General features: G+C 45.8%; 1 protein-coding gene across 2 annotated transcripts; it reads left to right on the top strand.

The window, feature by feature from the left end:
* The first annotated feature begins 18,800 nt into the window (after positions 1-18,800).
* HOXD1 (homeobox D1) lies at positions 18,801-22,414 on the top strand. Of its 2 annotated transcripts, none has more exons than XM_079982780.1 (2): positions 18,801-19,620; positions 20,776-22,414. In XM_079982780.1, the coding sequence occupies exons 1-2, from the start codon at positions 19,095-19,097 to the stop codon at positions 21,105-21,107; spliced, it is 858 nt and encodes a 285-aa protein (XP_079838906.1). In that variant the 5' UTR covers positions 18,801-19,094; the 3' UTR covers positions 21,108-22,414. The 2 variants fall into 2 exon arrangements, with proteins under 2 accessions (XP_079838906.1, XP_079838905.1); XM_079982779.1 differs by having other exon boundaries at positions 20,773-22,414.
* Positions 22,415-23,923: the final 1,509 nt, after the last annotated feature.

Genomic DNA, 23,923 nt, shown 5'->3' with positions numbered 1-23,923 from the left:
ACCAGGCTCCGTTTTGCCTTCCAAGGCGCAGAAACCAGCTTCCTTCCAAAAACCAAACAACGCCCCCTAACCACACACAGCACAATGGTTTAAAAAATAAATAAATCAAGAAGGTTCTGGCTTGGAATGGCAAACGTTTGCCAGCAACAACACCAGGCCAGGCGCACTCTTGGAAAGAGTCTCCTCCTCGCGCAATCCCAGAGCTCCGGAGCCTGAAACCAAACAATAGCGCGCAAGAGTGCGGGGTTTGGGGGGGGGGGATATTCGCTCTTTCCACTCTCGCTTCACTGCGTGGCCCGAGACGAGTTGGCGGAGCCTCTTTGTGCGACCACGTGGCAGGCACTGCGCTCAATCATTAACCCAGCGCCGCCTCTGGAAAGGCGCGAGAGCTCAGCCAGGTCTCCGCTACTTTGGGGGCCTCAGCTACTTTCATCAGGAGAGAGACTGAATGGTAAGTTGATCGCCAACAAGCAACAAATCTCTTCCTTGGTTATTCACCAAGGGAAGCCGCGTTTTCCAGTGGGGAAGGAAGGAAGGCTGCGTGTTCTTCCTTACTGCTGGGAGCAGGGCAGTCGCGGTGAGACAGGAGGGCCGACGGGGCGGATTTAAAAAAAAATTTTTTTTTAGTTCTATGAAGAGTTCATCAATCACTCCGTGTGTGCACTTTTCACTCGACAGCAGCCCCTCCTCCTCCTCCCGCTCGCGTCCGGGGCCAGATGGGATTCAGCCAGAAAGCACGGCCAGGAGGAGCCAGGGAGAAACCAACGCGCCTTCTAATATGCACCTACTAATCTCTTGGCTGGGACGCGGGTGGCTGTGGGTTAAACCACAGAGCCTAGGACTTGCCACTCAGAAGGTCGGTGGTTCGAATACCTGTGAGGGGGTGAGCTCCCCTTGCTCGGTCCCAGCTCCTGCTAACCTAGCACGTCAAAGTACAAGTAGATAAGTAGGTACCACTCTGGCGGGAAGGTAAATGGCGTTTCTGTGCGCTGCTCTGGTTCGCCAGAAGTGGCTTAGTCATGCTGGCCACATGACCCGGAAGCTGTACACTGGCTCCCTTGACGACTGGACCTAATGGTCAGGGGTCCCTTTACCTTTAATCTCTTGACTCCTGGGCTGCCAGCAGACAGCAGCGAAGGTGCAACCGGATTCTTCTGCTAACACAATCAGATGTAAGCGGGGTGGGGTGGTGGGTGGTTTTGAAGAAAGGGGAGAGATCTCAGACTTAGTCAAGCCACCCAGGGAACTTTCCACCACTGTAAACTGCAAACCCGCCCGGACAGCTTCTCAGGACTTGCTGAGTAGGGAGAAAACATACTGAATGTAACCTCCAAGGAGATCTATTCATTGGACACACAACCTGTGCGTGTGTGGCCATGGGCGTAGTCAGGATTCTTGTTCCCGGTTGTGGGGTGCAGCTTGGCTATGCCCATGCATATGGCATAGCCCACTTGGCTTCGGCAAAGGTCTGGATTTTCATGAAGAGTTGGGCTTCCCGAAACCATTGTGATGCTCACCAGACTAAGAAGAGGAAGTGGCTTGGCTGTTCTACCCCCCCAGCCTACAGTTCGCAGGCCAACAGGAGAAGCAACAGCCCTGGTGAATATGAGAGCTGCAGTACCTTGGTTCGTACACTGGGAGCGCTAGAGACTCTGCCCTCCTTTCCTGCCTCTTCCTTTCCCAAAGTTAGAACTCTCAGCCGAATAAAGGATTTATTGGTTTAATGATCCACACTTCCATCTTTTCCAGGAAAAATGTGGTTTCAGGGTATTTCTGTTTGGTATAAAAAGGCACATCAAGCTCCACTAAGCCCCGAAGAAGAAACACCCTAAGCTTTGTCACCACCCAGTTTACTCCAAATACTTCTTTCTTACACATATAATTATTGATTAACTTGCCCCACCTTTTTTCCAGGAAGATCAAGGCAGTGTGTGTAGTTCTTCTCCTCCCTCCATTTTATCCTCACAACAACCATATGAGGTAGGGTAGACTCAAGGTCATCCACTGAACTTTATGGATGAGCACTGGCACTGTGGGTTAAATCACAGAACCTAGGACTTGCCAATCAGAAGGTCGGCGGTTCAAATCCCCATGATGGGGTGAGCTCCTATTGCTCGGTCCCAGCTCCTGCCAACCTAGCAATTCAAAAACACGTCAAAATACAAGTAGATAAATAGGTACTGCTCCGGCGGGAAGGTAAACAGCGTTTCCGTGCGCTGCTCTGGTTCGCCAGAAGCGGCTTAGTCATGCTGGCCACATGACCCGGAAGCTGTACGCCGGCTCCCTCGGCCAGTAAAGCGAGATGAGCACCACAACCCCAGAGTTGGTCACGACTGGACCTAATGGTCAGGGGTCCCTTTACCTTTACCTTTACTCCCAAGTCCTCGTCTGTCACTCTAACCACTATACCACTCCTCCCTTAAATCCAAATACCACATGAAGTACAGCTTCAACTAATAGTTGATATGAAATGTAGTGTCATTTCAAGTATGAAAGGCTTTCTCCCCCTTCAAGGATTTCCAATACATGTCAACAAAATCCACGTGCGAAGAAACAAAATAAAAATAGGCTTTTTTTTGCCTATCATTCATTAAAATGCCCATGAATATGCTTTTTCCAGAGAGATGTGACATAATTTCTGCCGGCTCACCTTTCCAAAAAGTTGTATCACTTTAGGTATTCAGCCCAACCCACAGCCTCCCACCATATGAAAAATAAAATAAATACAGAACTATTCTAAATGTTCGGCGGCAACACAATCCCTAAACCTTATTCCATTAAACCCCGCTAACAGAAATAGGGAATTAAGAAGAAAATATTAACCATGACCTTTCCTTCTAATTGACATTGTAAGTTATCTCGCATTTCCTTTTGCATTTCAAAAATGGAGTTTTTGAATAATGAAGCCCTACGCACACAAATCTTGGCCTGAGTTCCACTGAATACAAGTAGACAGGCATAGGATCACATTTTAGGCTGCAGTCCTAAGCACAATTGCTAGGGAGTAAGGACCACTGAACTGAGTGAGACTTCCTTCTAGGGAAACATGCTTCTAACATGCAGTCTTCTAATAAGTCAATGGTCGAATGGAAATATAATTTAATGTAGTTAACTAACAGATTTGCTGGTTAAAAAGGCACTTGGTTAATAGGCCTGTTCCTTTTCTTGTTGCTCATCCAAACTGTACAGGGATAAGGGAAATGTATGTTACTAAAGTCCCTAATTTGCTGCAGCAGCATGTGTGTGCTTATGGTGGGGTTTGCCAACTGCTGACTCAGTGTAATGGGTGCCAAATGTGTCATTATAACAACAGCATTAAAGGCAGATGAACTGATAGAACACATGCTCAGAACTGGAGCATTAGCATTACTGAATATTTCTCTGAACGCTGAAACACTCAGGATTTTGAAAAGGAGGGAAGGAAGAGATCTTACCAAATAATTTGTGAACAATCTTTCTTTTAAGTCACTTTTTTTTAACACACACACTTTTTTAATGGAAACACCTATCTTCTCAGACATGTTTTTAAGGAGGATGTGTACGAAGTTCTGCAAAATCAGACATGGGTCATGATCCTGTACATGTTTACACAACCGTCCTACTGAGCTGAGTGGGACTTCCCAATAAGCCTGAAAAATAATCATTTTATGAAATCAGCTTTGTGTCCCGAGGCATGGTTGGCTGTGAGTCCTGTAAGATCTGTTCCCTGCCTTGCTGGCCTTTTTCCCTGGGAGGGTGGAGCCCTGACTGACTCCAGCTACAAAGCTGAAGCTACTGACATGGCCAGAAATCATATTGGCTGTGAGTCCTGAAAGACCTGATCCCTGCCTTGCTGGCCTTTTCCCACCAGGCCTGGGAAGGTGGGGCTCTGACTGACTCCAACTACAAAAGCTGCTGAACAGACTTGTGTTGCGGCATTGTTTACGGTGCTTTGTTGAGTTTTATTGTTATTGATATTAATATTAATGTTTGTGTCTTTATATTTAGATCTTCTTATAATTTATGTAGAAATTGTTTCAATTTGGTTGTATGGAAATATTTGCAAATAAATAAAATGCATTAAAAAGTGGCTTATTTTTAATTGATGTAGCAAACATTTTCTCCTATTTCTGACATCCTTTTAAGTTTTCAAAATCATGCCTAAAAACAATAGGTTCCGAAAGATGCCATTCAGAGTCCCATGAAGCTGATGCTAGAGAAACACTAGTAAAATTTCAAAAGGCCACAGTAGAGGAAATTTTAGTAGGACCAACATTCATTTTACAAGGAAAGAGCAAATTTTTGAATTATCCAGAATGAATCACACCTAGGACCAATGATTCACATAAAGGTTTTGCTTTATTTATATTATAGGGGCATATACCTCAGTCTGCAGCCACATTGGAATGTGAAGTGCCCAAAGCAGTAAAGCAACCAAGACAACAATAGGAGCTCTATCTATCTATCTATCTATCTATCTATCTATCTATCTATCTATCTATCATCTATCTATCTATCTATCTGCAAATCAATTAAATACAAAAGGCTATTGTTGCACGCCACCCCAATCTCCAAGTGGTGTGAGATTCCAGGGGTTCCAAGTGATCATCCAGGGTTCATGTTTCCTTTTAGGAATGAGGCACAACAGAGACTGTGGTGTCTTTATGATATATGGTTTACTTACACATAAATACAACCTGAGCCATGATGGAAGGATTCACAGCATTAACAGCCCAAAGATTGTCCTGCTTCTCCCAGAGCTGGCAGCCTTGGATTCAAGCAGAAATCACCCATGGCTCTCTCTCTGCCTTTCCAGCATGAAGCTCCCCCACATCATAGCAAGCTCTGCCCTCAAACTAAGAGCTGCAGGAGGAACCCCCACTCATTTTCCACCTGGCCCAGAGCCCCCTTTCGTTTATTCTCCTAATGACCCATCTCCCAGGTGATCACCTGAATGCGGGAAGCTATCTGGCTTGATTAGCTTCTAACATTTACTGGATCCCGGAGTTTAGAGGGGTCAGGCACTGCTGAACTTCTAACACGATTATAAATATTTAAAGGTGAAATCCTATACACTCTTATGCACACTTTTGGTAAGTCCCAGTGAATAAAATTAACTCCTGGGAAGATATGCAGAGGATTTATGCAATAGCAGTAAACATACACACATTCCTACCTGCTTCTTGGAATCCTCTGTCAGTCTCATGAATGGTAGTGGGAACTGCCACACCTTTCCATATTGTCACAAGTGTGAGTCCCCCTGATTGTATCATATACTGTCTGTCTCCTACTGCAGCTCTCCTCCACAATATCAGGCAGTGCCGGATTTACGTATAAGCTAAATAAGCTAAACAAGCTATTCTTGGGAGAAAAGAAATGACAAACCTAGACAGCATCTTGCCAACAAAGGCCCGTATAGTTAAAGCTATGGTTTCCCCAGTAGTGATGTATGGAAGTGAGAGCTGGACCATAAAGAAGGCTGATCACCGAAGAATTGATGCTTTTGAATTATGGTGCTGGAGGAGAATCTTGAGAGTCCCATGGACTACAAGAAGGTCAAACCGATCCATTCTGAAGGAAATCAGCCCTGAGTGCTCACTGGAAGGACAGATCGTGAAGTTGAGGCTCCAGTACTTTGGCCACCTCGTGAGAAGAGAAGACTCCCTGGAAAAGACTCTGATGTTGGGAAAGATTGAGGGCACAAGGAGAAGAGGACAATAGAGGATGAGATGGTTGGACAGTGTTCTCGAAGCTACCAGCATGAGTTTGACCAAACTGCGGGAGGCAGTGGAAGGCAGGAGTGCCTGGAGTGCTCTGGTCCATGGGGTCACGAAAAGTCGGACATGACTAAACGACTAAACAACAACAAAACAAGCTATAGCTTAGGGCCCCACTCTCTTGGGGCCCCCCCAAAAAAATTAAAGGAAATGAAACCTGGATGTACATTTCCAAAATATAAGACAAAAAACAAATAAAATAAAGCCTACATATAGCAACAGTGTTTTGTGTTTTGTAGGCTCCTATGATGTAAGTAATGGGCCCCGCCTGCTAGCCAGCTCCCTAAAATATCACTGGTTTGCTCATTTCTATACATAGGGTACCTACATTCTGCATGGACTGGTTGCTTGGCAACATGTGCAAAAGGCTTTAGATACCTATTAGGTCCATAAATTACCATATAGCATAAATTCAACACAAAAAACAGCGACAATTTGTTGTTGACAAAGGACAGCTGGACATATAAAGGGCCCCGTTACCTTCAGTAGCTTAGGGCCTCATCAAGCCTAAATCCGGCCCTGATATCAGGCTACTTTGTGTGTGAAGAGGGAGCACTCACACAAACGGTTTAATTTTGCTGGAAGTGCTGGGATGTAAGCAACACCCCCTTTCTTGTCCTTTCTGCTACCTCACTGTGATACACATGGAGACCAGGCTCTTGTGGCTTTCTCACATTGTGTCCTGCAAGCTTTTTGTATCCCAGACATTCTTCTCACTCTTGGTCTCTTCTGTGCATCTGCACCTGCAACCTTGAGTGTTCCTTGAGTTGTCTAAGCTCATTTCCTCTGTGGGAACCTTAATGCTGCGACCAGGGCTGGCCCAATACATTCTGGCACCTGCTGAGGTGAACCACAAAATGGTGCCCAGCGAAGAAGGGGTGAGTGAAGATCTACATCAGGAACGAGGGGTGAAGGTGGAGAAAGATCTGCATCGGGACCTGCTTCTCCTGTGAACACTGCTGCCTGAGGCAGTCGCCTCCCCTGGCCTCATGGGTGGGCAGGCCCTGGATGTGCCTTTGCACTTTCAGGCTGCAAACCTATGCAAAGTTGCTTGGATGCAAAGGCCGCCGAATGCAATGGGGTCTTCTTCTAAGTAAACTTGTGAAGGATCAGACTGCGCACTGGACTGCACAATGGACAAACTGTCTTTTTGTAGAAGGACACTCACAGTGGCGACTCAGATGTTGTGCACAATGCAGCTGTTGTTACTGAAATGATGTTTTGTTTTGGAAACTTACTTTCTCACACTTTTTATAGGGCAAAAATGGTTTGCCGGGGAGAAAAAGCTTTCCACCCTGTCTAGCCCCATTTCCTTTCTCTAGTTCCATATTGCCTTTTGTGATATAGAGGCTGGATAGCTCAGTTGGTTTGAGCATGGTGCTGATAATGTCAAGGTTGCAGGTTTGATCCCCATATGGGACAGCTGCATTGGACTACATGATCCTCAGGGTCACTTCCAACACTATTATCTATTATTCTATTCCCCCCCCCAATAAATTTTTATTTGATTTTCAGAAATATACACATACAACAAAATCAGTTCTAAATTCAAGTGTCAAAATTACTCTGAATCTCCTGACTACCCCCACTTCCATGAGTCCTTTTGAATCTATTTTCAGCTGCATATCACTGCTTCTCCAAGTTTTTGTCTTTCTAAGTTTTCCATACATTCTGTTCATTACAAGTGTATTTAAAATCCTTCTAATGTTTTAATGTGCTTACAGTGATCTTGTATACAGTGGTACCTTGGGTTAAGAACTTAATTCGTTCTGGAGGTCTGTTCTTAACCTGAAACTGTTCTTAACCTGAGGTACCACTTTGGCTAATGGGGCCTCCCGCTGCCACGCGATTTCTGTTCTTATCCTGAAGCAAAGTTCTTAACCCGAGGTACTATTTCTGGGTTAGCGGAGTCTGTAACCTGAAGCGTCTGTAACCCGAGGTACCGCTGTATAAATTAGAAACTTTTCCCATTCTTTTTTAAAGTTCTTGTCTTCTTGATTTCTGAGCTTCCCAGTTAATTTTGCTATTTCGGCATAGTCCATCAACTTGATTTGCCATTCTTCTCTGGTTGGGATTGTCTCTTCCTTCCATCTCTGGGCTAGTAGCATCCATGCGGCTGAATTCTATTCTACATCAGTTGTGTCAAAGGACACATACTTCCTCTTCCTTCAAACCATATAGGATATTTTTAGAAGTTCGTATGTATTTGTGCCTTACTGAGGCCTTGCTTTATCACTCCAGAGAAAATCTGAACAAATGGCTACTTCCCTCACAGTAAGGCTTGCTGACCATTTGATGAGCCATTTGTCCTCCACCTTTTCTGTTTCTTTTAAAAATTTAATCCACGTGCTTCATCATTCCTTCTTCAGAGTATATCAGCTTCCTGTATTTAAGAGAAAATAAATGTTAGCTTTCTATCAGCCCCCATCAAATCTATAGCACAAGGAAGACAGCTTAATTTCTGAGCTATATGTATATCTGGTGAGATATACACAGTTCTTAACCTATATACGAAGCTCATTTTTTAAAATACAAATGTTCTTCAATTTCACATTTAACACTGTTAAAATTAGAGTACACTTCAGTCCTACCAGATTGCAGTGCCACTGTTGCTGATGGCTAGGGGGTAAAGAATCCCGTAAAATAATAAAAGCATTATATATATGCACACAAACACATAACACACATTTTCAACACACACTATAGCAAAGTAAACCATCAACCATTGGTGTGTGGTATAGGATATGTCATTTTCTTTGCCTAAAACATGTCAGAAGTGGCTTCTGGCCACCTTACTGTTCCCCTATGAACCACAAAGACCACAGAAAGTTGTAATAAAGCCTTCCTCTTTATAACTACAGCCACCGTTTTATATTCTCCCAAAGCATTATTATTTTTCCTTGTTCTTTTTTAAAGCCTCATGTTTTACTAGAAATATTGCACAGGATGTGAAAACTATCATTTAGGTGCTTTTGTTTTAGCCAGGACTTTCTAGGATTTGTGGGATGTAATCCACTGGGAGCAGTCAAATACAACATTCCTTGTTTTAATAGAGTGGACATGATTAGGGATATTTCATCCAGCCAGTCGAAACTTCCTGTTCCTCCTGGCTGGAGCATCCTTCCTTATGCATGTGATAGAAGGTGGGCGTGACCTAACCTGTCCAGGTAGCAAAAGGACGAGTCACGCAGCAGACCTCCCTCTTTTTTACTTCCTTTTTCGTTTGACCAGCTTCTAGCTAGGACTGCTCTGCTTTCATCTAGCAGAAGCAATGGGATTATTCCCCCATTTGGGGTAGATCCACATGTACATATTTGTAACTAAGTCTGCCTTCAGGGATCACACTGAAGTAAACTTCTTTTATTGACTTTGAATGAGATTGTGATGTCTTTATTCTTTTAAGAGGGATTTTAAGAGGAACGTACAATTCAGTCTGAGACAGATTGAATTGTATAATAGTGAGAGGCTTACACAAGCCTGCAACCAGCTATCTGCTGTGCATGTAAAAAGGGGAATGTAAACTGCAGATGGTGACAGCAGCCACGAAATTAAGAGACGCCTGCTTCTTGGGAGGAAAGCAATGACAAACCTAGACAGCATCTTAAAAAGTAAAGACATCACCTTGCCAACAAAGGTCCGTATAGTAAAAGCTATGGTTTTCCCAGTAGTGATGTATGGAAGCGAGAGCTGGACCATAAAGAAGGCAGATCGCCGAAGAATTGATTCCTTTGAATTATGGTGCTGGAGGAGACTCTTGAGAGTCCCCTGGACTGCAAGAAGAACAAACCGATCCATTCTTAAGGAAATCAGCCCTGAGTGCTCACTGGAAGGACAGATCGTGAAGCTGAGGCTCCAATACTTTGGCCACCTCATGAGAAGAGAAGACTCCCTGGAAAAGACCCTGATGTTGGGAAAGATGGAGGGCACAAGGAGAAGGGGACGACAGAGGACGAGATGGTTGGATAGTGTCTTCGAAGCTACAAACATGAGTCTGACCAAACTGCGGGAGGCAGTGGAAGACAGGAGGGCCTGGCGTGCTCTGGTCCATGGGGTCATGAAGAGTCGGACACGACTAAACGACTAAACAACAACAACAACAACAAACTTTGCTAAGTAAAGAAACTTGCTGGTGCAAGTTAGGAAGGATATTAATAAACAATATATCCTCTCCTGGAACCCTGAACCCACAGGATTCAGCTTCAGAAATTCTTTTCACCGTAAGAATGTATGAAAATAATCTGTTCCAGCATCCTATTCTTACAGTGGCCAACCAGATACCAGTGTGGCATAATGTTTAGAGTGCTGGACTGGGGTCTGTGAGATCACAGCACTCAATCTAACCTATCTCATAGGGCTATTGTGACGATTAAATAAGAAGGGGGAAGAACCACGTATGTCACACTGAGCTCCTAGGAGAAAAAAGTGAGATATAACATGAATAAATAAGAAGCCTGTAAACAGGACACGAATGCAATTGAACTATTGTCAGGATTCAGCCGCCAAACAGGACAAACCTCAACAGAATGGCTTAGAAAAGGCATAGACTGGATTGCCAGCATTTTAAAAAATGCTCCAGGTGAAGAGTTCGTCTTCCTCACTAATGAGTCACAGAGCAGTCAAGGATTATATAGTAGGGCATTGTTTTCAAAGAGAGCTGAACCCTGGTGTTCATTTCCCTACAGTTAGGCAATGGTAACAGGCAACGCTATAAAGTAGTAAGAATGGGCAGCTTGAAAAATGATCCGGTCTGAGATGCCATCTTTATTTTTCAGTGCTTTAGTCATATTTATGCCCCTCATTCTCAAATGAGTATAAGGCTACCTCATCTTACCCTCAGAACAACTCTGTGAGAGACAAGGTCATCCAGCGAATTTCATAGCACAAGTAGGAATATGGACACAAATTTCACCTACTACTTTGACTAGGGACGTGGGTGGCGCTGTGATCTAAACCACTGAGCTTCTTGGCCTTGCCGATCAGAAGCTCAGCGGTTTGAATCCCTGCGATGGAGTGAGCTCCCATTGCTCTGTCCCAGCTTCTGCCAATCTAGCAGTTCGAAAGCATGCCAGTGCAAGTAGATAAATAGGTACCGCTGCAGTGGGAAGGTAAATGGCGTTTTCGTGCGCTCTGGTTTCTGTCATGGTGTTCTGTTGTGCCAGAAGCCCTTTAGTCATGCTGGCCACACCAACCCGGAAAAGCTGTGTGTGGACAAAATCTGTCTCCCTCGGCCTGAAAAAGATATAAGTGCTACAACCCCATAGTCGCCTTTGACTGGACTTAACCATCCAGGGGTCCTTTACCTCTTTTTTTATAGGACTAATGGCTTATCTTCCAATATATGTACAGCACTTAGAAGTGTTTACGTGCTTTGTATGCATTATAAAATAAATAATAATAAAGTACCCCCCACACTAAGTTACAAATATGTGTGTGTGTGTGTGTCTCCTTTTGAACAATTTGAATGATAAATTAGTTAAGTTAGTTAAGTCAGCTAGTTTATATCTTCTTAGCTTAAAATCACAGAATTGTAGAGTTGGAAGCAAGGATAGTCCGCCCATGAGAGACAATGTGAGGTGACCATCTCAGGCAGCAGGATCCCCAGGGGCAGCAGATCCCAATGTAGATCCTTATTTCTCCCTTGTTCCCAATGTCAATTTTCGCTCACCTCTTCTTTGCTGGTGGGGAGGGAGACGGCATTTTGTGGTTTGCCGCAGGTGCCAAATTGCATTGGGTCAGCTCTGGCTGGATGGGACAGGAAGGGACCCAACTTGCTAATGTTATTTATGCTTACTCAGAAATAAGTCCCATGGAGTTCAGTGAGGTTTACTTGCATGTAAGTGTACTTAGCACTGTAACCCATAGTGGGATTACTACTGAGTGGGATCACATTGTAAGGCTGCAATCCATGCACATTTACCTATAAGTAAGCCCCATTTACACAGTGAGGCTTCAACTCTATAATCACTCACCTGGGAGTAAACTCCACTGAACAAAAACGGGGTTCAGTTTTAAGCAGACATGGGTGCGAATGAGCTGTGGGAAGTTTTAAGCAAACATGCATTAGATTGAAACTAAATAAAATAAAATAAAGAAATTCCTTCCAGTAGCACCTTAGAGACCAACTAAGTCTATTTCTGAAATTATTTTGCTATCAGGAATCACAAGACAGAGAAACCAGTAGGAGTTGTCCCCTGTAGAACTCATGAAAAGAGGAGGATGGGGACCAGCCTAGAGTTAGTAGGCTCTGTCTGATGTTGGCTCTCTGTCTTCACCTACTGTTGGGCTCTCTGTCTTCTGCCCTACCAGTCCCAATGGGTATCAGTCACCATGGCAATAGAATGCAGTGTGGTTTTACCTAGCCTCTACCAGCATTCAATATGGAGTTTCCCCCAACATGAATGGTTGTTTCTAGACTCATTTTGCAGCTTTGCTCGCATTTTCACCCACCCTGCTCTTCAAGGCTGGACCAAGACAAATTCGGCCCACCACAAGATGCAAGGGACCCAAGAGTAGTTGAGTTATTTTGGCACTGGAGGTGGAAAATCCCAGAAGTCCTCAGGCAGTACAAGTACAATAGGAAGAGAATTAAACAACTAGCAATTTGCTTCCCTTTCATGACACCCAGAATCAGCTGCCTGAGGCAGCATCACTTTCCTCATGGTAGGGCCGGGTTTGCAACAAGGATGGAGGCTACCTTTCTGTAAATGAGAAGGGTCCTTTGCGGAGCCAAGTCTTCTTCAATACACACTGCAAGCGACTTCTCTACCTAAGTGCTCTCTATCATGTGGCCTTTTGTTTCTTTTACTTCCACGACAGCTGGAATATACTTCTTTGAAAAACAATCCCCCTCGGCACTAGAATGACACCAGTGCCTGAAATGACAGAAGAGTTTTGCAAAACTTCAGACCACAGTCGTAAAACCCCTTCATTCAACTGGGCCTACTGGGAATGCTTTAGAAGTAAATGGTATCACACCCGAAGCTACAGACCCTACTTATAAACAAACTGCTGGGTGCACACATTATATTGACTTTTTGGCATAATCATATTATTCAGAAATATTTCCCAACCAAGCTCGATGGGCTGCACTCTTTAGTAGGAAGCTGGTGTAGCTTAGTGACTAAGAGTCTGAGCAGCAGTTCAATGAATCATTGGTTCAGATCTCATGTTTGCTATCATGGGTGTACCCGGGAGGGGGGCGAGCTGCCCCCCATCAAGTAAATAAATAAAAACACTTAACTAAAAGTAATAATAATTCTAATATTTGAAACTGAAATGCTCGCTGAGGTCACTTGTACCACTGAATGGTCATTCAGAACCTTTTGGATAGCAAAGACCTGACAATGGACTTTGCTTACTGAATGCGCACAGAAAAGCTGCATTGGGGAAAGGAGGAATTTTGAGAAGGAAGTGCTGAAAAGGCTTTCAGCAAATCCAATAAATCTTGTTTTAATTTAGATTTTTTTAAAAATAAAAAGCATGTTCTTTGTAATTTTGCAAAATATACTCGTTAACCACATGAAAGGTACTCCCTGTTGTTCGTTTCTTATTTAACTTGCTAGTTTTCAAATGACTGAAGATTTTGACAGATTTTTCTGAGCCCTTGGGTCAAAAGAAAAGAATTTAAAACAACTGAGCCAGACAGAGGATGGTGACAGGTGGGTTCCCTGTTGTCCCTAACATAAATCCTGGCTATGCCCATGTTTGCTATGAGTTCACTGGGTGGCTTCAAACAATCCAGTTTCTCTCCACCTCAGTTCCACGTGGGGATAATAGTACTGACCTTATAACAGGTTGTTGGAAAGATAGCAATGCAATTACATTGACGTGAATACTCTAAAACTGCAATAGGTAAACTCTGCCCTCCAGATGTTTTGGGACTACAACTCCCATCATCCCTGACCACTGGTCCTGTTAGCTAGGGATGATGGGAGTTGTAGTCCCAAAACATCTGGAGGGCAGAGTTTGCCTATGCCTGCTCTAAAACAGGGATGGGGAACCTGCGGCCCTCCAGTTGTTGCTGGGCTAGAACTTCCTTCATCCCTGACCAGGCTGGCTTCTATGATCCAAAGACATCTTGAGCTGGAGTCCAATAAGTTCTGGAGGCAGGACTGGTGTGTCCCATTTTGCTGCTTGAGGTGAAATGGGAAGTGCCACCCTGCCCTGCCGCTGCCTCCGCTGCACCACGCCACCTGCTCTGCCACCCGTGTGGGTGCTGTCTCAGGTTTCTGCCACCTAAGGTGGCTGCTTCATTCCACCTCATGGGTGGGCCAGGCCTATCTAGAGAGCAGCATGCTTTCAACCCAAGCCATACATGCTAGGCTCTAGGGTTGCCTATGATTGCAGCCTTATTTGTATGGCAACAAGTTGAAAGCTGTGATTGGCTTGCAGCATAAGGCTGGCTCCTTACCCTGCAGGAGCACCCACAGAGGCCAAGAAACTATAATAACAAGTGATGCCTCTATGATTTAGAAGCTCTGTTAACTGATAGTCTGATCTTATTGTTTACACCAAAGGAAATGTGTTCAGTAGGACTTGATCCCAGGTTTGCATTCATAAAATAGCAGTACTGATCAGAAACAGAGTTCACCAGTGCTCAACAGCTGAACTTTGCAATATGTACACTCAGCCAAGCATATGTGAAGTTATGACGGAGAGGCTTTGAGCATGCTCTGCTGGTTATTCCATGCATAGACATGGCTCCCTTTGCAGCAGGGCACTGCAGGGTTTTATCTGTTATGGCACCCCAGTTGAAGACCTTGCTTACATTAGAGGTATGGCCTACTCCCTCACTGATATCACTTTTCCCCCTGGCCTTCAGGGACTGGTGAAATGGCTAGCTATTTCGTTAGCTGTGGAATTTGTGGGATGTGATCCATGAGAGGCAGTCAAGTACAACATTCCTTGTAATGCTAGAGAAGACATGCGAGGGAATGTTTGGTCCAGCCAGTCGAAACTTCCTGTTCCTCCTGGCTGGAGCATCCTTCCTTTTGCATGTGATAGAAGGCGGGCGTGACCTAACCTGCCCAGGTAACAAAAGGACGAGTCACACAGCACACCTCCCTCTTTTTGACTTCCTTCTTTGTTTGACCAGCTTCTAGCTAGGACTGCTCTGCTAGCTCTCAGCTAGCAGAAACACTGGGATTATTCCCCCATATGGGGTAGATCCACATGTGCATATTTGTAACTAAGTCTGCCTTCAGGAATCCAACTGTGAACTGATGTGAGTAAACTTCTTTTATTGACTTTAAATAAGGTTGTTGTGTCTATATTCTTTTAAGAGGGATTAAAGGAAATTTGCCTGGAACGTACAATTCAGTCTGAGACAGATTGAATTGTACAATAGTGAGAGGCTCACACGAGCCTGCAACCACATATCTGCTGTGTATATATAAAGGGGAATGTAACTCTCCTACATAAAGGAACTTGCTAGCGTAAGTTAGGAAGAATATTAATAAACAATATATCCTCTCCTGCCACCCTGAACACTCCCACAGAATTATGTACTGCTAAAAATTGTTGGACCAATTATTTATGTTTATTGATGATTTTAAGGTTTTATTGTTGGTCCTGGATATCAACCTGGGAAGCTTTGTTGAGATGCAGTTTAATATTTTCTTTCTTTTTTTTAAAAAAAATATATCTTGAAAGTTCAAAAAGTACATCATTATATGTGCACTAAACATTGTGAGACGTAAATAAAAGAAGAGAGTAAGAAAAAGAGAAACAGATCCCATGTAGAAGGGAAAATAAAGTGGGGAGGGGGAAACCCCCCAAAATGTATTCTTTACAAGGTTGTTATTGTACTTCACCAGATATTAACCCAGTGCTTTTTTTCTGGGGGGCAGGGCGCAGGGGTACGCATACCCCTAAACATTTTGTGAATCTAATGAGAGTACCCCTAAACATTTTTTTAAAAAGAAAAAAGCACTGTCTTAACCTATCACAGTATTTGTAAGAATGGATTCCAAATATCATTGGATTTGTCCATGGCAAGTCTGTGTTTATTTTTCCAATTCATCAGTATCAGTCTTTTTGCTGTAGCTAGGGCACGAAGAGTCTACTTGTGTTGTCTTTTTGTAAGGTTCCATGTGCTGGGTATATAATTCAAGAATATATTTTGCTCTGTAAATGTAAGATTGTTCCGTAAAGTTCTGGGTGATATCCAACTGTCATATCCAGAGTATGATAAAGAGTGGATATACAACTAGTACAAAAACAACTACTTGGAATACATTACCCTTACTACTGAAGCAGACATCCCTCCCCAGGGAAGGCCTTCTATGCAGGGTCCAAGACATGGTTTTCAATCAGGTGTGAATGGCAGCTCTTCTTTTTCTGAAACTACTGATTTTAAATACAAAAGACTGAGGGGTGGGGGGTCTTCTTGTGGGATGTGAAACACAGAGCAGTCAAATACAACATTCCTAGAGTGGCCATGTTTGTACCAGCCAGTTGGAACTTCCTGTTTCCTCCTAGGCTGGGACAAACTTCCTCCACATGTGACCAGAGGTGGGCGTGACCTTACCTGTGCAGGTAACATATGCACAGGGCTGGCCACTATCTCTCTCTCTCTTCTCCATCTTGCTTTCATTGTAGAAGCATCAGCTGCTCAGCCTGATATGCTCTCTTGGCCTCCAGCCAAGTGAGGACAAAGGAACTATCTCCTTATGGGATAGATTCCAAATGTATATATTTTGTAACTTAAGTCTGCCTTCTGGGATCCATCTGTGAACAGAATGTGTGAGTAAACTATTTTATACCAAGACTGTGTCGTGTGTATTCTTTTTAGGAAGGAATAAAAGGGAATTACAAGGAAACTTACTTTAGAGACTTAAGCAAGCCTGGCAACAAGTTATCCGCTGTGTAAGTTTAAACAGGGAATGTTACTCTGCTAAATTATAGAACTTGATAACGCAAGTTGGGAAGGATATTATTAAACAATATATCCTCTCTTGCCTCCCTGAACATTCCCACACTTCTTGCATAGACACCTGGATTCAAACACACCTCCAAAGTAGAAGTTAGACATCATCAGAACTATGCTTTGAAAAGCCAGTACTTTGTTACTGTTTAGAAACAAATCAGGATGATCATCTGAACCTTTGGGTGGGAAGGGAGTAATTTTCTGCTGTAGCAGGAAAATACCCCGTCTGCCCCCCCCCGCAAAAAAACCGGGGAGGGAGGAAAAAATTCGCCATTTGTAAGCCCACTTCCTTTCTCTTCTACTATGCCAACTGAAAGCAGTCATTAAAGCAAGAAGGCTGTTATTATTATCAAGGGAAACAAGGAATCCCATTAACATCGCGAGGCCTCAGATTCACTTGCAAAGACCCACAGAGCACTTACTGGCTAGCCGAGGACCATTAATAGCTGCTCCGTACAGTAGCGCGCATTGTTGACACCACCCTGGTCTGTTTTGGCTTCCGGATGCTTTTTAGCCTAGCTCAAAGAGTCATTCGAAAGCGCACGCGGGGGCGGGGGGGGGGAGAAAGATGATGTGCTTCAGTTCTTGGAGCAAAGACAGAAGGAAAAGGTTGCAGCGAACCACCCTCACTCCAATAACTTACTTTCACTGGAAACCACAGTGCTGCCGTTCACATCAAGACAGGGAGGACCGAGGACTTTAGACTGAGTGGAGAACTTCGCCCACCTCACTCCCCTTTGAACTACAGCTGCAGCAGAGTGGAAGCACCTGCTATATTATGTTCCGGAAGAACCTCGTCCCGTCTTAATGTCCAGCCTGGCAGGACGAGAGCTTACACGTCTTTGGCAGGGCAGGGCAGGATGGAAGGCGGCAGCGGTGCGGGAGCGCGCCAAGGTTTGGAGCTCCCCGCCCCAAACTGGAGTGAGGGAGAAATTGCTGGAGAATTGACTCAGCGCAGTTGAGGAAAGCAGTTCCAAGAAGTTCAGGTTGACTCCCAAGTCGGTGCGCGTAAAGAAGACTGTAGCCTCGTCAGCCTAGAGGTGGAGGAACCCCGAGCCGAGGTTATTTGTTATCCGTTCTTTGGGAAGCGAAGCCAGAGGTGGCACCGAACAAACTATTCAGCCTTTCGCTCATCAGTTAGCATCAAGGACTCCCTAAGAGAGAACAGTGTCAAAAAAAATGTGTGTGTGTGTGTAGCTGGGGCAGCGGTGCCAACTTGAATAAAATATTGCGGGGGTGGGTCCGGTAAGCCCCGCCCTGCATAATCACGGCGTTCATCATGGGGCGCTCGCACAAGAATGGCAATGCCCATCAACTTTGGGGGCTCGGGTCCCTCAATTATTTTATTGGGGGGACGGACACGAAGGGACCTCAGCCTCTAAGAGTTGGCTCCTATGAGGTGGAGAAGATAAATGATTGCTATAGCAGTTCTTAGAGCCCCGACCCTATTAGGTGCGCCTAAATTCATCAGTGAGCATTAAACAGGATTAAAGTCCCACTTTTTAAATTAATATTTTATTTCATAACCATTCCTGTTAGATGTTGAGACACAGCGATTTGGCCAAGGCAAGCGGATAAAGAGAGGATTCTGTCTGGTAATCCTGTCCTAACTCTGAAAGCAAGTTCTGTAGAGTTCACTGACATCTACTTTCAGGTCAAGGGGACCTCTCTCTCCCCGCGCCTAAACTTAACACCAGACTAGTTCTCACTTATTTTCCAGCCCAGAATAACCTCTGGCTTGGAGCCTGAACACGGGCACTCTTCCATTCATTCTTGGGGTGGGGTGGGCGAGATGCTTAATGGAAGCGGACTAGTTAGTTACCCTCCCTCCCAGCTGCTTCCCAGCCCTCCTTGCCCTCCGCGCGCGCCTTATCCCTTGTCCCAGCGGCTTATCCCTTGCTGAGAAGGCTCGGATGGTGATCCCGTTTGCACAAAGTCAAACTTTGGTCAGAGTCCCCTCTCCGTAAAAGCAACCTCATTCCAGCGCTAATGAGAGAAACGGATCTCTTACCACACTTACCGGGCTCTCTCTCTCTCCTCTCTGGGTCCCTAACCGTCCTCGGAGGCTTAGGCATGACTAGGCACCTCCCTGCGCCCCCACCCACATCGCTGCTGCTGCTTCCTGCATCATCTTCTCCGTTGGCAAAGTTGTGGCTGGTGATGCCCGGGACAGGTCGGCTGCATCCCAGGTCGCGCGCCTAACTCGCGGCTCCCATTGGCCAGCCGGCGAGCACGTGCCAGCTCCCCTGGCTCTATATTAGGGCACTTATTTACCCTCCCAGCCAGCTTTACCATGGTTGAGGGAGGAGGAGGAGGAGGTGGTCCAGAGAACGCAGCGGGCGCCGTGGCTGCCTCGTAGTCGCCCTGCTGCCCTTTCTCCGGCGCACTCTCGTCTTGCTCAGGGACCCGCCATGAACTCCTTCCTGGAGTATCTCGCGCGGGGCGGAGATGGCTTGAGCTTGGCGACTAAATTCGGGAGCTCCGAGCCCGGTGGCGTAGCTCTGCGGCCGCCCTGTCCCCTGTCCGCAGGCGGGGAAGGCGCCTACCCCACGCCGGCTGCAGGAAGCTTGCCGGATTTATCCCCGCGCTCGGCGCAACCGCAGCAACAGCTGGCGCCTTGCGCCCTGGCGCGCAGCGCTTTCGCGGCGGCAGAGTACAGCTTGCTCCGGCCCGAGGCGCCTTACGCGGCCCCCGGCGGCCCAGACAAGGCCGGCGCTCCCCTACACTACGCCACCACGTCTATCTTTGCGGGCGGCGGCGGCGGCGGCGCTTACCTCCAAGTGGACTACGGCGCGCTCAGCGACACTTTCCAGCCTTGCGCCAAGGATGCGCCGCCCCCGCCGCCCCCTTCCTCGGACTTCTGCGTCAAGGCCGGCTCCCGGATCGCGCTCAGCACCTTCGAGTGGATGAAAGTCAAGAGGAACGCGCCCCCGAAAAGTAAGTGTCGCGCCTTGGGTGGGCGCGCCAAGTGAGCTGTGGGCTGTCCAATACTCGGGTCCTAGCGTAGGAGGCAACTCTTAAGAGTCCCTTCGCCCCCCAAAGTTAATGGGCATTGCTATTAAAATGGTGTATGTGCGCCACGTTTTGTGATCTATTATGCGGGGCAGGGCTTACCTGGGCCCCCAATATTTTATTCAAGTTGGCATCCTTGGGTCCTGGGTTCTGAGCCTGAAACCGACATGTCGCACCTCCCTCCTGGTTCTGCGCTGGTTAACTCGGAAGTGAGCCCCACTGAACTTTGTGGAGCTTACTCCCAAGTACCTGTGCAATCTTCCATTCTGGAAACAAGTTTTGCTGATGTTGACGGTACTTTTCTTCCATTCAATGGAAAAGGGTTTTAAGATCTGGCGGGAAATGAAAGGAAACTTGTTCAAACCCTCGTAAAGCATGGACCTGGGGCTTTCTTTTTCCCCGATGTAAAAGAGCCTTTCCTGAACTTGGATCGCTTCCATCTACCTGCTTCTAAGGCTGTGACCCTAAGCGCATATCTTTGGAAGAGCAGCTGGTTGAAAGCCAGGAAACGCGTTTGGGGTGGGGGGTTCTTATTGCTTAACATAATTCATGTTCAACGGACGTGGCGCACGGTGCGCATCCCAGTGGCGTAGCGTGGGGGGTACAGGGGGGGGCCCCGCCCGCACCGGGCGCAACATCTGGGGGTTAGGGTTAGGGGGCGCAAATCCACGGGTTAGGGGGCGCAAATCCACGGGTTAGGGGGCGCAAATCCACGGGTTAGGGGGCGCAAATTACTTGCCTTGCCCCGGGTGCTGACAACCCAAGCTACGCCACTGGCGCATCCCCACTTTGTCAAGCCACATTGACTTTGAAGTTAAAACAAGCACACGTGGCGGTTCTTCAGCATAAGCCAATCCGGGTTTCATAGAATTGTAGAGTTGGAAGGGACCCTGAGGATCATCTAGTCCAACCCCCTGCAAGGCAGGAATATGCAGCTGTCCCATACGGGGATCAAACCTGCAAACTTTGGCGCAGACCTGGGTGCGTTCAGACGCTGTGTGGTTAGAACCAGCGCCAGGTCCCATGATTTGGGCATTAATTCTCTAACAGTTCCCTAACTCTCTTCTTACCCCATAGCAGGCAAGCTCTCCACCTATGGATCTCCCAGCCCTCCCAGTGCTGTCCGGACCAATTTCAGCACCAAGCAACTCACGGAGCTGGAGAAAGAGTTTCACTTCAACAAGTACCTCACCCGGGCCCGACGCGTGGAGATCGCCAAATCCCTGGGCCTCAATGACACTCAGGTGAAGATCTGGTTCCAGAATCGGAGGATGAAACAGAAGAAAAGGGAGCGGGAAGGGATGGTCGTCCCTTGCGCTGCGGTGCCTTTTCACAGCCCCACCTCCGAGTCGAGCCCGACACAGCCAGCGACGCGTTCTGCTCCCTCTTCTCCAGCCAAGGGCTCGCCCTGACGGCTGTGGAAACAGAGAGAGTCGTTAGGAACAGCAGGAGGCTGAAAAGACTCGAGAGAATTAAACAACAACAAAAACTCCAGATAAATCCGAAAGCTCTGAATGGTGTTAAATCGTGCACATTCTAAGACGAGGGGATTGCTTTGTTTTATTTAGAAAGACAATCATTGCACTGATGTTGTTGCACTCCCCTTGGGGAAAAGGCTGGCTTTATCACGTGTAGAATGAAGGATGTTTGCTGCTTTTACGCAGAACTCGCTCAAGGCACAAATGGCACCGTCTGACTTGTTTACAATTTATTTATTTGCATTTCAGGGAAAGCTGCTCTTAGGCCGCTGTGTGCTGCTAAACTTTGTGATTGGCCTTGCTGAGTTTATTTGACCTTAGGCTTGCTTACTCACGAGGAAGTCTCGTGGGAAATACTACGGGCAGAAGATCTTAGGCTTGCTCAGCTGGACCTCTGATTGTTTTGAATCTTTGTGTGTTTTCCTTTTTTTGTATGTGTTTTGGAAAGAACCCAAGGGTGTGTGCGCGTGCGCGTGTTTGTGTGTGTGTTTGTGTGTGTGTGTGTGTGTGTGTGTGTTGTACAAAAGAAACCAAAGTTAGAGAGCCATGTGCTTCATAAAAGGGCTGCTCTCTCGCCTTTGAAAAACTTTCCTTTTCAAACGTTAGGCCTTGGTTCGAAATGTCTTTTGAAATACTCCAGGGCTTCCCAGTGCTGCTGCTTCGAGGTGCCTGCATGTAAACGTAATCATTAGCTAGAAAGCAGTGGTGGGTGACTTGAATTCCTTTTGCTTTGGAGGGCTCGGCTGTGGTTCTAAACAAATCTGTGCTCTCCGGAAACATCCGGCGCAACCAAGTGAGGCTTTCAATAAGCAGGTTGGCTTAAGATGGGGTTTCCAGTGTAATTAATGTCGTGCCGGTTTTTTTTTTTTTAATATAAATACTGGTTTTAATTTTTCATTAATAAATGCAATTTCTTGAATGTTATGTAGCAAAGCAAAGAGATTCTGAGATGGATGGACTTCCTTTCCATTGACTGTCACTCTTTGCTTTTGCTTTTGGTTTTGTGTTGGCTCAGCAAAATGCTTCTCTTAATTACCGTAAGTTTTCAGCTGGTTTCTCAAAACATAGAACTTCTCTTCATAGTTCCTCAAATAGCCCGCGAGGTTCTTTCTTCCATTCCTTTAACAACAACTCCTCGCGAGGCCTATTTTAGTTTTTCATGGCGATCCTTCGTGTGATAAAAAGAAGTGGAAAAGAAGGTTGTGGAATAACAACCAAAGTTGGCACGGGCAGCTGAGGAGTAAGGAGGCAAGAAAAGGTCACTTCTGATTATAACTTCCAGGTAACTCCTAGACTTGGATAATCTTAAACTGGTGTCCTGGTAAAGACCTTCTGGTTACGATATTGGCCACTTGATTTAGTACAAAGTCTTCGACATTGCCCCTTAGGAATTCGAAGATAAATCGCAGAGTAATCCTAACCATGTCTACTCAGAAGTAAGTCTTATTGGATTCAATGGAGGTTATTACCAGGTAACGGGGTTAGGATCTGCAGCCTCTCCCTCCCCGCACTTCTCTTTGTGTATGAATATAGGGCGGTGTCAGTTAAATAATGTATCCTGCCTTAATCTTTTGGGGGAAGCAACCCATGACTGATGAACGGGAATAAAACATTGTGTCTCAGGTAAACATGTAAAGTGGGGGTGGGGATCGGATCCTGTTGTGAACCCTTTTAAATGAAGACCATGACTTTAAGAAAAAAGTGAAATTTAAGAATAAAGTTTGACTGGGAACCCATTTATATATGTCGTTTAGTTATACCGTTGTTGTTGTTGTTGATGATGATGATGATTTCTAAAGGCATCTGTGCATCAACAACTGAATGCTAGTCATTTTTTTCAAAAAAAGGAGCCATGCCAGACTCAGGTTTTCAAGGGGTCTCTGGGTTCCCATTCCAGGTCTTTTGGAGATGGCAATGTTCCTTTGGAGGGGCACTAAGGTCTGCCCCCAAGGGAACGGTTCTATAGAGCGGCACGACTCATGCCTCGCGTAAGGAAGTCCACAAGTCCTTGGATATTAACGCTGACTATCACTAACCTATTTCCAAACCATTAGGAGAAAAAATCTCAAATCCAAGTATTTGGGCACAGGCTTGCAGTCGCAGCGGAAGTAGGTCCAAGCGGATCCGGTTGGCACTTACTTCCGAGTAAACTTGAGCAGACTTGGCAGCATCTGGGGGCACCAGAGGGGAATCTGTTGCTCCGCTGCTGCTGAAGGCATGGGCGTAGCCGGGGGGGGGGAGGGCGGGCAGGGGGTAGCTGCCGGCCCTAAATCAGTCAAAACCAATACAAAACTGAGGTTCTGCCCGCCCTAACAAAAATCATGGCTACTCCCATGGCTGGAGGCCAGTCATACCTGGAAGAAGCTCTTCGATCTTTCACACCCCATTGCCTTAGTTCGTTGGAACCTTTTCTATAGCAAGCAAAACTGTAGCAAGCAAAAGCTGGCGCACAACCTCTTCTAGAAATAGGTGGGGTGATCTGACTGCTACTTATATTCACACGCACAGCGCGATCCTAAGCAAATTATGGAGAAGTTTGTTTTACTGTGTTCTGAGGGGGCATCATCGAGTACGGTTGCAATCCTAAACGTACCCATTTAACTTAATTTTTAATGCTTGATGTTATATTATGTTTTTATACGTGTTGGGAGCCTCACAGAGTGTCTGGAGCAACCCAGCCAGATTATTATTATTATTATTATTATTATTATTATTATTTATTAATTAAGTTAAATAATTGCTTCTGAGAA

This window comes from Podarcis cretensis (assembly GCF_951804945.1).
Source record: "Podarcis cretensis genome assembly, chromosome: 1".
In the NCBI taxonomy this organism is placed as follows: Eukaryota; Metazoa; Chordata; class Lepidosauria; order Squamata; family Lacertidae; genus Podarcis; species Podarcis cretensis.
Note: the sequence above shows the minus strand (reverse complement) of the source record. Positions and strands in the feature narration are given on the sequence as shown.

Bases quoted from the DNA above. Each gene is read 5' to 3' on its own strand.
- HOXD1 (XM_079982779.1), top strand. From the start codon at position 19,095: ATGAACTCCTTCCTGGAGTATCTCGCGCGGGGCGGAGATGGCTTGAGC. The intron at 19,621-20,772 runs GTAAGTGTCGCG...CTTACCCCATAG, and splicing joins GAGGAACGCGCCCCCGAAAA to CAGGCAAGCTCTCCACCTAT.